This window comes from Harpia harpyja, chromosome 2, assembly GCF_026419915.1.
Source record: "Harpia harpyja isolate bHarHar1 chromosome 2, bHarHar1 primary haplotype, whole genome shotgun sequence".
NCBI lineage: Eukaryota > Metazoa > Chordata > Aves > Accipitriformes > Accipitridae > Harpia > Harpia harpyja.
The window spans coordinates 34,306,923-34,323,643 of NC_068941.1; the positions used below are offsets into that span (position 1 = coordinate 34,306,923).

Consider the following 16,721-nt stretch of genomic DNA (forward strand, 5'->3'; position numbering starts at 1 on the left):
CTACTTCACCCCTTGACACTGGGAGTGGGGAGCCAGTTCTGCAGTCTGCCGAAATAAATGCAACAAGCTTCACGCCAAGCCCTAGGTAAAGGTGTGAGTCATACCTGGTGCTACTCAAGTCCCAGGAAGAATCTCACCCAGGCTAAATTAAAAAAAAAATGAAATGGAAACACTATCATCCCTCCCCTCCCAATCCCCCGCCTAGGCATATCCAGCGCACAGCCCATGTTCCCAAGAACAATCTGTTCTCCCAGCTCCCAAACACAAGAGGAGCACCCAGGGGCTGGGCTGCTGCCAGGACTGATAGGATGCCTGGAATGTGTGATCCCCATGGGAAAGCGGCTCTCCATGGAGTTACAAGGCAACTGGCTGCCTCCCTCCTCGTCTCTCCCACACACCTGATTGTTTTGCAGTGTTCACAAAGTATATTTGTGTTCGATTATCTCAGCACATGAAGGCTTACTCTTATTCTGCCTTACTTTTCATTCTCCCATGAAAGCTTTTATTAACTTACGATAAGGCAACCACAAGATGGTTGCTGTTACTGTTACAAGCCCATGCATCTTAAAGGGAGAGGGAGGTTCTTTGGGGTTTTTGCCTTTTTTTTTTAATTGATCTCAGATTAAAATTCAACATTTAAAATTTGAGTCTGAAGCAACCACAGTAAGAACCAAAAGTGGAAAAAGGTTGCTTTTAAAGATTCATTCAAGGCTTCTATGATGAGAATGCAGGAATTATTAAAGTTCTCAGATCCTTGCATTATACCATAGTAAAAGATGAGGTAGAGGGGCTTTTTACACTCATCTCTACTGCAGATTAGGCTTGCATATTGAAGCGGTACAATGCTGAGGTTTCTGGAAGGAGCTGACAGTGAAATTACAGTTCTCATCACTAGAATCCCAGTGAAAGTTTTAGGCGTTTAAGCTTGTTTTGCATAATTTTCAGTACAGTTTCCTTCCATGCCTCAACCTGCAAAGATACCATCCCTGGCTGTCCAGCTCCTCACAGTTCTCAAAGTTGTATGAATCCCCTGACCCCAGTGGCTTCAGCTCACTCATTCTTAGCTCATTGATTTTTGAAGCTTGCCTCTCCAAGGTATTGCACTTAATAAACAAGAGGGAAGGGCTGAGTTAAAGGTGTGTGGTGGTAGACTAGAGAGCTTTGGGTGTTGGGGTTTTTCTCCTGAGAAAAGGGGTCTTTGAGGGACCAAATTGGTAATCAGAGTTTCTGAATAAAGTGTGCAATGAAGCATTCCTCAAGATTCACATTACGTGTGCATGATGATGCACTCGTTTGACTAAAACATGTCTTAAAGTTGTTTAGTTCTAGTGTTTGAAATTCATATGAAGAGGCACTGAAAACAGTTTATAGCTCAGTCGCATCTCTGATTTATATCAGAAAGGAAGTATAAGGTTACTCTTGGGCACCCCTATGTTTTATTCAGTAGGCACTGTCTTGTCTGTTTTTAATGCTGAGGTTTGAGCATAGACGTAGGAATTATCAGCTGTGCTGGAACAGCTTAAATTCTTTCTTGCTGTCACTTGGTGACCTTCAGTTCTACGGGCTCAGGCGGTGCCCTGCAGCATTGTCTTGGACTCACCTTAGGCTGCAAATCTTGTGACACAGATGGCCTTGATCCTCTATTGACTGTGTGAGAGCAGAAATAAGACGCTTTAATTTTTCATACATTAGTTTTCAGGGATATATTATTTCCTAGGCCTTAACAGCACAGAATGAAATAATTAACTCTGCGCTTAATTACTATCCCTAAAACTTTTTACAATATCACATTATGTGACAGTTGTGGCTGAAGCTTGCTTTTTTTGTTTGTTTTTTAAATTTTTTTTTAAATGAAGGTTAAAGATAGAGGGCAGTAAGCGGGCCTCTCTCTTCTGCTCTTGTTGCTCTTGGCGCGAGACTGTCTAGTTATTCTGGGCTCCCAAGTCAGAGCTCTAGTCTGTCTTCTGGCACAGACGTGAGGCTGTTCCTGGTGCTAGGATGTGCTTTAAAGATGCCTCAACTTTGCCAGTAGTAACAACTCCATAGGGATGGTTCGTCGCTTGACAAGAAGTTAGAGAAGCTGCAGTCCTTTCTGACCTTAAGTCTCTTCTATAATGGTGGCAGCATTTGTCTGAGGGATGATCCAGGATCTCAGTGCTTATACAGGTGTATCTTACCTGAACATTTGTCTCATTTCCAGCTACACAAGCAAGTGTAACACAATTGACACACAGTGAGAGTTTGGATGCTTCATCTACTAAGAGACAGTCTTTTTCATCTACAATCTCTCTACAAAAAACCACTTCTGCTCCTGGAACCTCAGGTAAGTCTTGAAAACATACACTCTGTTTTCCTATACAAACAGTTAAAAAGATGCAAATAACTTCGAATCTCTTCATTTGTTGTGCATTGTCCTGGAATGAGAGCCACCTCCTTATTCATGCAGGGTATGCTATGCCCATGTCATCTAGCTATGAAGTTATGATGAGTGATGGGTGAACTTCAAAACATTCAGTTGAGATACTCAATGTCATTACAGGAGGATATAAATTACAAAAGATAATAGCAATCTTTATATATGCTGTATGTGGTCATCGTGTAGCATTGACTGCCAGAGGAGGTCATCAAGATAAATTCTCTGGCTGCAAAGCAAAGGAGACAAAGGAGAAAACAGCTATAATTTTTACAATTGTTAATAAATATGGAGGGCAAGTTAATGCATATTACCAATTAAATTACAGTGTTCAAAGTACAACATGGTCACATGCAAGGTCAAAAAGATATTAATGCTTCCCAACTCCAGTCTAGTTTTATTGTTTTTCTGGGTGTGTTTTGTTGTATTTATCCACTAAGCCACACTGTGGTGAATATAGATGCCAGGTCACATGAGCAATCACTTATGCTTCTAGCTAGCTTAACTTTCCCAGATTTTGAAGAACCATTTATTCAGGTTTTCTTAAGGTCTCTTGAGCCTTCACTTCACTCAGTACTTACTTTCAGCTACATGTGTGTAAATCCAATAAGGACACTGACTTTGTTTGCATATCCCAATTATTATTAATGTTTAACATCCCCCAAGGGGTACAAGACTCTTTTTAGAACCTCTGGATTGTGTTTGTGGGAAATAAGCATGCACGTATACTGTGATTTTTCCTCATAGAGGATAGGATCGGATATAAAAATGGAGTAATATCATATGCTCGGTACACACTGAAATGTTTAGAAGCATGCAAAAAGATATTATAATAATAAGCATTTTAAGGAAGTTGGGATTTTTTAATTTTTAATCCCAGGCCACTGATTTAGAGAGGATCTTTGCAATTATTTCAATAAGGCATATATTGTGAGCTTTAGTTACTTGATTATCCTGTTAGGTTTTGTGCCTTTTGGCAGACACGTGCATGGTATGGAAACCTTACCGTTGGTACACTGCAATACAGCAGTAAATTACAATGTTTTTAATTAGCAGTTCTCTCGCACAGGTAAATTCTCCAGGTTAAAATGAAATTGTAATACATATCTGGCTATGGATCACATGTATTGAATTACCTGTAACATTGTTTGTACAATTACATTTTACATTTAAAATTTGCCCAGAAAGTTTTACAACCTTCCTTGGGTCTGTTTGCGAAAGTCATCATCTCACTCAGCTCACTATGCTGTAAAACCAATAAGTCATCTTAAGCCTGGGGACTACCCAAGATGCCAGGACTATAATTGCCTGGCTGCGAAAGAAAGGGCCCATCTATCCAGGGGGAGTCAGTCTAGGTGCTTGGCTTAGCCAGTACTCTGAGTTCCCATAAAACTGCCATTTCAAAATCACTTCCTCCTGCACAGGATTTCCATGCTTACACCTTTCCTGTCTGCTCACAGCACCAGCTCCTCGCTTCTTTCTTGCAGCTTAAATATGCAAGAAATCCCATTACTCACCCTGATGAGTGAGGTAGCTTATCTGAAATGGGTGCACCTTTAGGCCACTCTTACTCCCTTATTCTCTGTATATGTTAAAGACTTTAAGAAAAAATGTTTTGGTTCCCTCTAAACAGATTTCTTCTTCTATGTGCAATCGCTCAGGGCCAAGGGAAGCCATATGCTGCACCCTAATAACTTTTAAAGCAATGCAAGTGTGAAGCCAGTCATTTCATTCTGTGCTGAGACTAGAAGAAATGCTGACTTTCTCACTGCCATTAGATTATTTCTTCTCAGCTCTTTGAAATTTCACATTCAGGGGCTTATATAGGGGCTGGATACCTTTTGTTCACCAGAGCAGAGGCTGGTAAGTGCAATGGGGCTGGTGCTGCAGCCCATAGGGATAGCAGAGCTTGCAAGCTGAAAGCACCCAAGCCACAGCTTCTGCATGGGAGCTCAGGGGAAGACAAATTAATGTGAAATTGATCCAAAACAGAACATTTCTGTTTGGTATGCTCAGCCAAAATAATTCAGCTGGCTAACCTCAGTGCAAAAGAATATATTTAGTTTTGAGACCATTTTCCATTTTTAAAAAAATGCCATTTTGGTGAAAATTTCCTTTCTTGCTGCAGAAAAAGAAAAAAGCACGTTTTGAAGAGAAATTTCCCATCAGCCATATCAAAAGATCAGGGTGTGGGAGGAGTGCCACAGAGAGCTGGAGAGCGACTGAAATGAGTGGGGGAGCCTAGGAAAGAACTTGGAGAAACATCAGAGAACAGTATTGCTGTATTAAAGAAGATTGAAACCACCAGCCATGGAGGAGGGGCTGTGTAGTGCTCACCCAGGCTAGAGAAGGCAATGGGGACTGTTTTTAGCAAAAAGAGCAACCTGCATGCGTGCCGTTGACACATACACTTCTTTAACTTTGGCAGTCACGTATAATATACCTCCTACTCATTCTCCACCTCCACAGAGGATTGCTTGCTAATATTTAATTTTGTCCTTTTGTTTAATTAATGAAAAATTGGAGATTTAGTGGACCAGTCAGAGTCTAAATACATCTAGAAACTTTAAGTATTGTAGCTTTGTATTCTGTGACCTAAACAACAAAAAAATCCATAAAGCAGTATGAGCTTAAGTTCACCCAGCAGGGTGGTAAGATCAAATGATCTATTATAATAAACCGTCAGATGAATCAACCTGCTGCATCTATTGATATCTTTATTGCACTCCTCCAATTATAAATCCTACTCACTGGATTCACAGGAGGCATCTCCCTAAGAAAAATTCTTATGAGTAAGACAAGGAGGGTTTGACTTTTTCTGTACGCAAACTGTGTAGGAACTCTGGATAGTGATATTAGGCAAAAATTACCCACTGTATCTTCAGCTTCTTCACAAAGAGACACAAAATTTGAAGCGCCTGGCAGATGGAAAATATAGCAAAGCCTCAGTTAACAGAGATCTATAGCATGGTCAGGGCAAGGAGGGTTTTTTAAAGTTCTTAATTTTGCTTTGATTTATATTGTGGTATCCCTCTGAGTAATCAGCCAAATTTTTTCGTTTGTTTTGCCAGTGAACACAGTTTCGTCTGGCTGCCCTCCAAAAACAGAAGCAGCAAACTGCAGGGTATCCAGGCTGTTTAGGTAGTGGTTGTTGGAGAACAGAGTGGGGAGAGGTTAGTTACTGGTCTCTTCTTCCATCTGTCAAGCTTCCAACCAGCGCTGAACTGACTCAGGCAGGTATTTTCAAATCAAACCACCGTCATGTGCCAAATTTTTTATCCTTGTCCTCCTTACTGCACAACAAGGACTCAGCACAGCCAGTGTTGCACACCTCACTTTTCATGATGAATCTGGAAATCTTCCCAGATTATTTATGCAGAGCATCTGCCCCCTAACTCACAGCCCCAAAGGATGTGGTAAGCTCTGAACAGGCAGCCAGAACAACTACGGCAACTATGTTACCAAGTGAAATGCTGCCTTTCCTTCTGTCCTTCTCTTTCTGTAGACCAGCAGCTTGAGACCCTGCCACAAAAAAGGGCACTGGATGGTTATTTAGAAAAGGCAAACTGAAAGCACCTGCTGAATCGCTCCGATAAGCACAGCTTTGTTTGCGTGGCAGGGCTGAGCAATCTCTGCACAGAGGGTGAGCTGGCACCTTGCTTGCAGGCTGGATACAGGGGGAGACAGAGAAGGGCATGAGATTTTTCCTATTTAATTTTTCATGCTCTAGCACAATCTGGGTGAGCTATCTTTGGGAAAGATGCTTGTAGTTTTATTGTGTGTACATGTGTGCAGTTTTTAAAAAATAACAGAGGCTCAGGAAGCTCCTATGGCTCTTGAAGGAAAGGTGGAGGGCTGCTGTCATGTTTCCTACCTGGGATGATTTCTGCTGTCTGGGTTTATTGATGTGGCGAGGTCTGGCCAGTACAGCAGCATGGGTTTTGGTTGTGCCTGCGGGTACTGAACCACAGGTCACCCAACCCTTCCTGTTCACAGAGCCTAATGTCACCTGCATACAGCTTTCACAAACCTTAAGTCTTTGGGGATATCAGTCTCTGGCTTGACATGCTTATTCTATTTATTTGTTCGCTCTAATTTGAGCCAAGATGGTTCACTTGGTTTGCAAGAGTGAAGTTAAGGGAAAATGTATAATATGTTATAAACTTGACAGGGGTTCTTAGGAAAGCTCAAGTCTCCTCAGGCTTGGGAGACAAGGTTTGAATTTCATGGAGAAGTGACCTATTTGTAAGACTTGACAATGTCTTCTGCCTTTCTCCAAGAATATGGACACACAGGACTTTACAACCCTTGGTGTGTGATCACGTGGTATTTTTATCATGGGATCCCACTCCTTATAGGCTGAAGGAAAGGCAGTATTTGGGTAACAAGCAATCATATCATATTTGGATGTTTCCTTAATGCTGGGTATGCGTCCTGCTGCTTTCTGTACTGTGTGTCATTCCAAACCTCCTTTGACAGGCCAGTTATTAATTTCCCCAAAGCTTTTCCTTGGCTCTTCTTGTTAATGTTGCCCAAACATGCTATAAACATTGCCTAATGAATCATCACAGAGATCCCCTCTTAGCAAGGTGACATTGCCTTTTGTAGATGGATTGATGAGATGATAAAAAGCTTAGGAAAAACGTCTCCTCTGGATCCTAGGAAGCCAGGGCGAGATAACTGTGTACCTTCAAAGTACTTAGCATTACTGATATATTTAGTATGTTCAAGAAGAGCTCTTACTGCTGACTTTTAAGTACTTGGCTTTTCAACCTGAACGTGCTTTTTGTGCATGTTTGTGATAGAAATGCAGTTAAAGCTCTGTCACATATATCATTAGCAAAAGTGGTGATTTGCACCCCAGTGGCTCAAGTAATCCGTGTTTTTAATTGGGTGTAGAGAGGAGGAAAAACAAGAGCAGCCATTCTGGTTTTCAAAGAGTACATTCACAGCAGTAGAATAATGTGCTTCACTCGTGTTAGAGCTCCAGTGGTAGGGGCTGTCTTTGTGCAAAGCATCGGTCCACAGCACAGAAAGTGCAGTGAGGGCATAAGAGTGGATTTGTATTCCCTGGGGACCCCGGTTGGAGGAGGAGCACTGCAACCCTGGGCACTCAGGGGAGAGGCTGAATGCCCGCCTGGAGTTACAGCTGCCTTCATGCCACTCCCTCTGTGGTCTCCCAGTCTGGCACAGCTGGGACACAGAGGACGTGCTGGTGGGTCACATCCTCCCAGAGAGTTCTCAGGACAGGGTCAGATGCACTACATTCCCCACAGTTGCTGTGGCAACAGTGAACCCTGAAAAGACCCAATGAGGGGGCTTTTATAGTGCCCTCTAGCCTAGAGGAAGGTGACCAAATGCTATGATTTATACCTCAAAATAATGAGTGGCTGCTGAGGATAGAGTGACTGAGGGATTTTTTTCCATGGTAGCTCCAGTAATCCAGTGTGAGAGGCCTCACTAAGTGAGCAGAGTGCCAGTCACTTGTCCCTGGCAAGAGACAGTCCTTCTTGTACAAACAGATAAATGTTTTGCTGCCAGTTCACGCAGGTGGGTATTCTCAGAGACACGGATGAGTTAGGTGCCCGGCTCCCTTTGACTTTAGAGTGATCGCAGAAGAGATTTAATGCAACATAATAAAAATCACTGTGGGAGCGATGGTTGTCTGTGGCTAGTGTCCAAATGTGAAGTATTCACAGCCGCCTTAATTTCCAAGCCTGCTACAGTCTAGACGCACAAAAGCAGCAGCATACTAACAAAAAGCTGACAAAAAATGTGTTCTGCACCAAAAACTTGTGAAGTGGCCGGGGGAAGCTGACAGCAGTGGGCCAGTAAGCAACATGCACAGTGCTCTGCAAGGTCCATTTCTTCCTCATTACCAATGCCTCTTACTCCTGCTGCTCGGCAGTCTGCTAGCCAAAAGCACCAAGATAATTAATGAAGATTCATTTTTAAAGGGTTTTGTGACACGTGAAGCCATGTCTCAATTAGGCATTTGAGTTTCTTTTATTAAAACACTTATTTGTCAGTTAAATGCCAGCTATTCACTCCCAGGCACTTACTTGGTTTTGGCAGGAAGAATTTTTTAGGAATGTATCAATTAATTCAGGATTTTCTTCTCTTGAGTGGAATAACAACCTAGCATAGGCTAAGCTTTGAATTCTGCTCACATCTATAAGGGATGTCTGCAGACTTCCACAGCTCAGACTTTCTGGGCTTGGGAACAGCATCAGTGTGTCAGTCCTGGGGTAGCATTTCTTGTGGGGTTACTAAGCACGTTGCTAGAGTCTGCCAGTTTGTATGATGTGAAGACTCTGGACATCTAAAACAGATACTAACAAACCTGTTCCTTCTGTTTTATTGCAGGCCTTCACGTGAGGTCCCCCACAGAATCGACAAGTAAGAGCAATAGAGGGTTTTCTCTGTGCATGCTGATGAAGAGGGTTGGTGTGAGGTGGGAGGGGGGCAGCCTCAGGAAAGGAGACGTTCAGGGAACAAGGAGGCTCTGGGGGAAGAATGAACCTGAAGCGTAGTACAGAGAAGCAGAGGAGTGATGCTCAACTTGTAGCAGTAACTTTGCTGTGATTTCAGCTGAATGCCATGTTGGACTAGCAGATACTGAAAAGAAAACGGGGTGGGAGCGCAAAAAAAATCAGGCCTGGCATATTGCATGAGGCAATGGGAAACTGATATAAATAGAGTATTATACCAAGGAGCTTGTTCTTGTCAGTGGCTGTCATTACTCATCCCATGGTTAGAAGCAGCAGGTCCCAGAGTAAAGCAAGAGTTTCCTGTGCTAGTGAACCTGTATTGTGCTATTTTCCTTTCTCTGGGCTTATCAGGAAACAGTCTCTTCTGTACTGGTCCCTGCAGTTCTTGCTGCTGCTGCCAGCAAAAGCTTGTCCCTCCTGTTACCATGATGGATGTATTACTCCAATTAATTGTTATTCTGATCCCAGATCAATCCATAGCTGGAAAATGTCTTCCAGATTCACTTTCTAGATCCAGAGAAAGTAGACAGGATGGGCTGGCTTGTGAGAAACTTTAATGAATGAAGTGGGTAACTGAGTTAAAGGTTTTAACTCCTTAATCCATTTTATTCATTCAGTAGTGCTTCTTTTTAGCTATTGTATTTCTTATTGATGGTCTCAAGTAATTAAAATGCTAACCTATGGATTTTTCTTTCCTGCATTACACACATCCTGGTCATTTAAGAAAGAACTGGGAAAGTAACCAGTGGATTTGAATCCTCAGTTTTTCTCCTGAGGAGATGCTGCACAAATGCAGGGATACATGTTCATGTTTTTCAGTGTAATTTGTTTCCGTTGACATTTTGAGTCAGTATCCAGGATAACTCATTGCTGTGATAATTGCCTGCTTGCCCTGTATATCATGTAGTATATTGGGTAAGGTAGCGAAAAGGGTAGTAGTATTTCCCTGGGAAATCTAAAGCAATCACATGGAATTACAAATTCGTAAGAATTATTTCAGTCACTTGATGATGGCTCACAGTTTCCATCCTTACATTATCAGCCCTCAGCAGACTGGCACCACAGGAGAGAGAGCTTCTGCTTTAAAGAAACATAGTGATTTTTCAGAGATAAGGGTCTCAGACAAGGATTGTTTTCTACACTATAGCATCAGAATGTCTCTGCTGTGGCTGTATTGTTCAGGCACCACACAAGCACATAGTAAGTGATCATTTTTCCCCAGGAGGTTTCAGTCTCTGGCCAGACAAATGAGGTGGGGCAGGAGGGGGGCACAGAGAAAGGAAACAGAGAAGCTGACAATCTGCCCAAAATTCACACAGCTACACAACAGCAGAACAAAAATGAAAACACAGCTCGCTCTCTTTCCCAGAACTACAAGTCAATTCACATAAATTTTGAAGTAGGACCATGTAGCTCCTAGTTACCTGGAAAATCCAGTATACTGGCATATCCAGCAAACCTGTAGAGAAACTGGCCCCTGGCTGTTCTCTGCTTGGCTCCTCTTGCATCAAGATATAACATACTCTTACATATCTGAACAGGCTGGTATGTTGTGAGAAAGGGAATATGGGCAAAAGCAGAATAGTGGAGAAAAAACAATCACCAAAACATTTCTCAATAGTGGGCCTGAGTTTAAAATCAGTGCAGCAAGGAAGAGGGAGTCCTACATGGTTGGGACAAACAAACCTTGGTTTTTACTCTAATTCAGCAGGCTAGAATTATAAGTACTGCCTATACAAAAGCTTCTGTAAAAATAGGGACAGGTCATTCAGAGACTTAGCAGAACAAAATTGTATTCTAGCCCTCAAAATGGCCCTGGGAAATTGGTTTTAATGACTCAGTTAATTTCATAGCTTCCACCCATCATTTTGAGCCCTCTTCTGTTCTTTTGAAGAGGAATCGTGCATCCCTACAGGTGCAGGGTGTACCTGAGCAATGGATCAGAGCCTGCAACAAAACCTCAGTGGCTGCTACCATATTCTCACAACTTATATATGGAGCCATGCTCTCTACTAGGACCCCTGCTTAAGAGACCACCTTCCCCAGGTGCCTTTGTTTGAGAGGCGTTTCTGATATTTAAATGAGCAATGGAAATGCTCGGCCTTGCATTACATTTGTCCAGCTGGTCAGCTTCTTCAGTGACAGTAAGCACATGTCTACTCAAGCCTCTGTCCATATGGAATACGATCCTGTGTGCTGTATAATGGAACTAGGGAAGCACCGAGGTTTGCTTTTTCTTTTTTCTCCCTGGAAGTTCAGTGGTTGTTTTTCCACAGACTGTATGCAACAAGGTAATAAATATTTTGGGTTGCTGATACCTGACTCAAATTCAGGTTAGCACCTGAAGGTAGAAATGCATTCCTTTAAACCCTGCCCTAAAAAACACTCCCAACAGTCCTTGCTGTCCCAAAATGTGGCACATCCCTTTATAACACTCAACTCTCAATAAGATCGCTAGCTACTTATATTGCACGTCTTTGGAATTCTTCATCTACTAGTAGCACTTTTTTTTAATTAGCAGTAAAATGTTTTGGTCTTTCTCCCTTTGGAGGCAGGTCTAATTTTCACTCTCTTGCTTTTTTGTTTGCTTGTCAAGGGTTCTTTTCTGATGTTGAACAGTACCTTAGCCTCCTAAAAGTGAAAAAGTTTGTAGCTCATAACCTGTAAGTGGACAAGCAGATGATCCTAGGGAAGACCGCACCCATGCAAAGTGTGTGCTCCTTCTAGGCCACACTAGATAAACTTTTCCACCCCTTTTGCCAAGTTATCCAGGTATTATTGAGAAGAACTATAGCTGTGGAGCACCAAACGGCTCCAGATCTGAGGACACAAAAGTTGTTTTGGAAGGGTAATTTTTTGGAGGGAGTTGTTTGGGGAGTTCTGGCAATTACATGTTAACCTGAAAGGCAATATTTCTTTTGCAAATCTAGCTTTTGGCAGTACCGGAACCAGTTCTGGAAACAAGAATGCGGCAGGGAGTGATATCCACTATTCTAGTGAGTGTTCCTACTTTATTGTCCAGCTTTTGAGTTTTCAGTCAATCAGTTTGGCTTTTGATGAGTGATTGGAGTAGCAGAGAAATGAAACTGGTGGTTTTACTTCTAGCCTTACCAGACGTAGACACTATTACAAACCCAATTTAACTGCCTGTTATAAAACTCCTCTCAAAGAGAAACAGAGCTTAACAAGTTGACACCACTCTCACTGCAGAGCAGCAAAATTATTCCCAAGGACTGATTCAAAATGATAAAACTGAAAAAAAAAATGTGAACAGAGTCATCCCCTGTGAGAGAAGACACAAGGAAACATATGAAAATGTTGTTCATATACCGTTATGAGTACATATAATATGAATATATTGTTATGAATTTATTATATGAATATATTGTTCATATTGTCATGGGAGAGAAGGACTAGGAGGGAGTCTTCTGCAGACTCTTCAAGCACTTGATATTTGCATGATGCATGTAACTTAATCTTTTATTTTAATATGCATCTCTAGGGCAAGAGTGTTACTGCAGATCTGCTATTTCCTATCCAAAGTACTGGATTAGCAAAATATGTTTGATGTTTTTCCACTGTAAATTTGTCTCCGGGTTCACCCTCTAGTTCTATAGATGCATACACACATCTATATGAATATTAAATATTAATTGCATCATGAACCATCAAAGACGCTATTTCTAAATATCGGGCGGGCATGACAGCTGATGCCTTGGAAGGCTGTGGGAAAGGAGCCGCAGCCTTCCGTGACACAGGGCTTAGGCCAGCAGGCGAGAGAGTGCCTGCTAAATTTGAACGTGGCCAATGGCTGCCAGAAAAAAGATAAATGGGGAGAAGCTGGGCTTATATATTTCCCCAGGAAAGCTTCTCTTCGTTACATAATTCTTTCCTTTTTGCTTCTTGGCTGGGAAACACCTGTCAGGAAATGGCAGATGGTGGCAAATAATAAAAGGAAAGAAATGTCCTCATTTAAAAAGGAGATCTTGCGTTTTCTATCCCTGGTTGTAAGTGCTGTGGGGAATGTTACTGAATTATGTAACTCCTTGGTGTCTTTCTGGGTGTACAACGTTAAAAGAGAAATAATCGCTTTAGTTGCTGAATTTCAGATGAGTCTTGTTTTCAAAAAAAGAGGAAAAAATAATTGCATCTATCAAAAATGTATTCCTGAAACACGACTGTTTCGCAAAACCTTTGGGGCCGTCAACACTGGGGATGAATGGTGAATATCTTGATCAAGATTATGGTGGTCCCAATGGGGCAGGTGCTAAAACCTCACTCTCTTACAGAAAAATGGGTGAAACCAGCTCCACAGTGCAGCACGAGTGTCAGGGAAGGACTAAGGGTGGGGGAAGGAGGGTGCCTAAATCTTCCCTCCACAAAGGCTGCGAGCCTGAGGCTCGGTGGGTGCGGGAGGAATAACAGGAGCAGCAGGTGATGTTTGGTGAAGCGGAGCTGGAGGTGCCTCTTGCCTTTGTGCATGCGAGTGCCTGTACAATGCAAGCAGCAAGGGGCAGCAGGCAAAATTATGTTCTCCCTCTTTTGCAGGTGTTATCTTGCCAATTGTCATTACCTTGATAGTCATTACCCTCTCTGTCTTCTCGCTGGTGGCTTTGTACAGAATGTGCCAGAAGAAAACTCCAGGTATTTGGTTTGCTTTCTCTGGGGGGGGAGGGAAGATCAATGTGCTTTTATTATTTAAAGATCTCTGGGGTCTTTTTAGATTACCTTAACCATAGATGTTGCAGTAGTCTGATAGAAAAGTTTTTTGTATTTCAAAGTATTTTGCCTAAAGTAGGAAACTTACACTTCATTTTCAGAATCAGTAGGAAGAACAGAGGGAGCAAAAATGTCTCTGATTTTTGGAGAATATATAATGCTGTAAAGCTTTTTGTTCACGCTTTTGCAGCTACAAAGAGCTAACAAACAGCTGTGCTAACACACAATCAGTCAATCACATAGAAAAAGACAGTGAAAACTAAGTTTGGAGATATTGTTTAACAAAATCACTATATTTATTTTATCTCTGTTCTAGATACGGGCAAAGAAATATTAATGCTTTCTTTTAGGAAATACCTGATATATACATACATACACACATATGCATTATATATAAGTAAAATTTTCCAGTTACAGTATAACGTACATGGGAACAAAATCCCTGAGCAAACAGTATTTTCAGAAACAGCCATTTTGACAGAGCAGCTAACACCAGTATCTGTTTCACTGCTGTCCGTGAAATACTTAAGATAATGGGGTATAATTCCATTAAATTCCATTTGCCTTATGTTTCAAAGAGTTGCCCGAGTGGGCCACAGACAAGTGTAATTCCCCATTAAGTGAAAACCCAGATCTGAATCCAGACTGTGGTTTTTCTCTCCCTGTGAGCTGGCATGAGTTAGGAGACCTGTGCAGAGCTTCAACTGTGAAATCACTGGGCCTTGGAAATATAAAATCCAAATAGGGTGTTGAAGCTATAGACCAAGGCAAACAGTGTCTCGCAACCAATTTAGCCAATGACATAGAAAACCAGGCCCAGATAAACAGAGGAAGGTGTGATCCTTGCTTAGGAAATTACGGAATATTCGGAGTCAAGAGATAAAGATATGAGGTGAAGAACATTTCCTCGCCAGCCTCCGCCATGCACAAATGCCAGCAGGCACGGTACTAGCAAATTCACTGGCAAGCTAGAGTAGGTATCTTGGAAGCTAGAGTAGATAGATATTTGCCCAGGCCTATCCAGTGTGCTTCCCCTGTGGACAGAGAGCCCAGTGCCATGGGGCTAGAAGTGGCTCCGTATCTCTGATGTAACCCCCTGGCCCCATCCATCTGCCCACAGTTGCACATAAGCATAAAATACTTTCAGTACATGATTCATTTTGAGGAGAAACCTGTTCCTCGTTGACAGGGATGTGACAGGCTCTGTTCTCAGATGTGCCAGGTTAAACCCCCCAAAGCGTACAGCCTGGCAGCTTGTTCTGTCACTCCCCTAGTAAAAGATACTCACCCTGTGTCTTTTAGCTCAGTTGTTATGTACTTGAGAACCGTAGCATGCTTGCCTCCTCTGTGCCAGCTACCGGGGGATTTGGGAGCTGCAGGGAAAAACGTGCTTCTGTTGTGCTCTTGCACAAGTCGCATATCGTTCTCCCTAGTTTCCAGAAGTATCGATTCAAGCAGTATCAGTTCATTTTCATGGATGACATGGTTATCTTTTTGGAAGACAAACTAGAAAAAGTGACAATTACCCTTCAAACTGGTTGATTGTGTTAACGTAGTTAATGCAATACTGCAAAATCACAACGAAGCCTTCTGCTAGCAACTGCAATAGCTATGTCTAAATGTTTACTTAAGTGAGTTCTAGCAGTCAAAATGTATTAACTTTGTTCCTTCTTCCAGAGAGACAAGAGAACGGCACTGAACAGTAGGTTGAATCCTGCCTTTTCATTGCTTTGAGATCTATCATGGGGCACTTGTGAACGCAGCAGATTCTGCATGAGATTTTCTTTGATCTTTCTCTATTTAAACATAATAAGCAGTTGCCTCCCCAAAGAGAAATATCCTGTTGAAAGTGATGCACTTGCAGTTATTGTACACCTGTATGCATAAGCAGCTGTTCCAGCATGGACAGAAATGTGATGGCTCTCCACTGTTTTGTGAGGGATCCTTTTGAAATGGTTAAGTGGCTCATGCTGTGCCACAGGGCCCATTGGCCCAGTCTTTCTTCTCTTTTTTTTTCAATTTTTGCCCCACTGATATATTTTTTTCCCCCTATCCTTTCCCATCCCCCTTCTTTTGTTCATGTTTTCTCTCTTTTTAATGTTTTTTATTCTGGATTATTTTTCTCCTTCCTTTTCTCGTGTCTCGCATTATTTCATGTTCCTCTGTCCCATATTCTCTCCACTAGCCCATTTGCAGAGGCTCAGTTAAAACAGTATTGGCATAATGAGTTTGAGGAGAGTGAAACTGAGAAAGATCCATTAGAAGTTATATACTAGAGGCCATTGAGTCTGGCTGTGGCCTCTATGTTTTGTATGACCAAAAGCAACATCTGGGCTGCTGATTTACTTGCTAGCCCTGGCTCCCTGGACATCTGAAGTGGTCCTTCTTGCAATTCAACATGGCTAAAAGCCTTGTATTGACAAAGAAAAAAGATGATTCCCTCTTTTCCCTGAGATATACTTTTTCTGTGGAGCACTAGATTGAACCTGGAGTCACGCAACTTGATTTAGTACATATTTTAAGAGAAAGGTGTTTTCAGAGATATTGGTATATGGTGTTTTCCACTGCCAAGACTTATACGTGATCCTATACAAAGCCCATTTCAAGCCTGCCAGCGTAGACTGGCATAGGCGCTGCCTCCTCCAGATCATGATCTTAGAGTTTTGTTTGGCTGACCAACATGAATGCTGACTGTCTGCTTAAATGTTTTCTGACTTCAACAGGGCCCAGTCAGATAAAGAAGGAGTCAAACTTCTTTCTGTGAAGACAACTTCTCCTGAGACTGGTGAGTGTTTCCTCTGTGTGTATGTCAGTCTCCCTCTCTGAGCCCAGAGAAGTGTAGTTTTGGGATGTCTTCTCCAATAGCAAAACCATCTTCAGTTCTTGTCAGGTCAAAGTCACTGCAAAAAATTCCTCTACAGTGGAAATCCCCAGATTGGGAGCCTGTAGAGCTGCATTGCAGCTGCACTCTGTGTGGTATCAGTATTTGGGAGAAGTATGACTGGTTTAGGGAAAATAATTTTTTAAAATCATTGATGGCAAGTGATCTACTGTTAGGCATGTTCAGGAGTAACAGTGATCATGATATTTATCAGCTA

The 16,721-nt window shown here is 42.1% G+C and overlaps 1 protein-coding gene across 3 annotated transcripts in view; it reads left to right on the plus strand.

Moving 5' to 3' along the window:
* Positions 1–16,721, plus strand: part of EMCN (endomucin) — a 56,450-nt gene that overhangs the window by 25,924 nt on the left and 13,805 nt on the right. For all 3 annotated transcript variants that reach the window (XM_052775587.1, XM_052775601.1, XM_052775595.1), the window contains exons 5-10: positions 2,201–2,323; positions 8,780–8,812; positions 11,835–11,900; positions 13,453–13,548; positions 15,301–15,325; positions 16,347–16,408. In XM_052775587.1, coding sequence (XP_052631547.1) covers positions 2,201–2,323; positions 8,780–8,812; positions 11,835–11,900; positions 13,453–13,548; positions 15,301–15,325; positions 16,347–16,408 — 405 coding nt within the window. The remainder of the gene's footprint in view (positions 1–2,200; positions 2,324–8,779; positions 8,813–11,834; positions 11,901–13,452; positions 13,549–15,300; positions 15,326–16,346; positions 16,409–16,721) is intronic.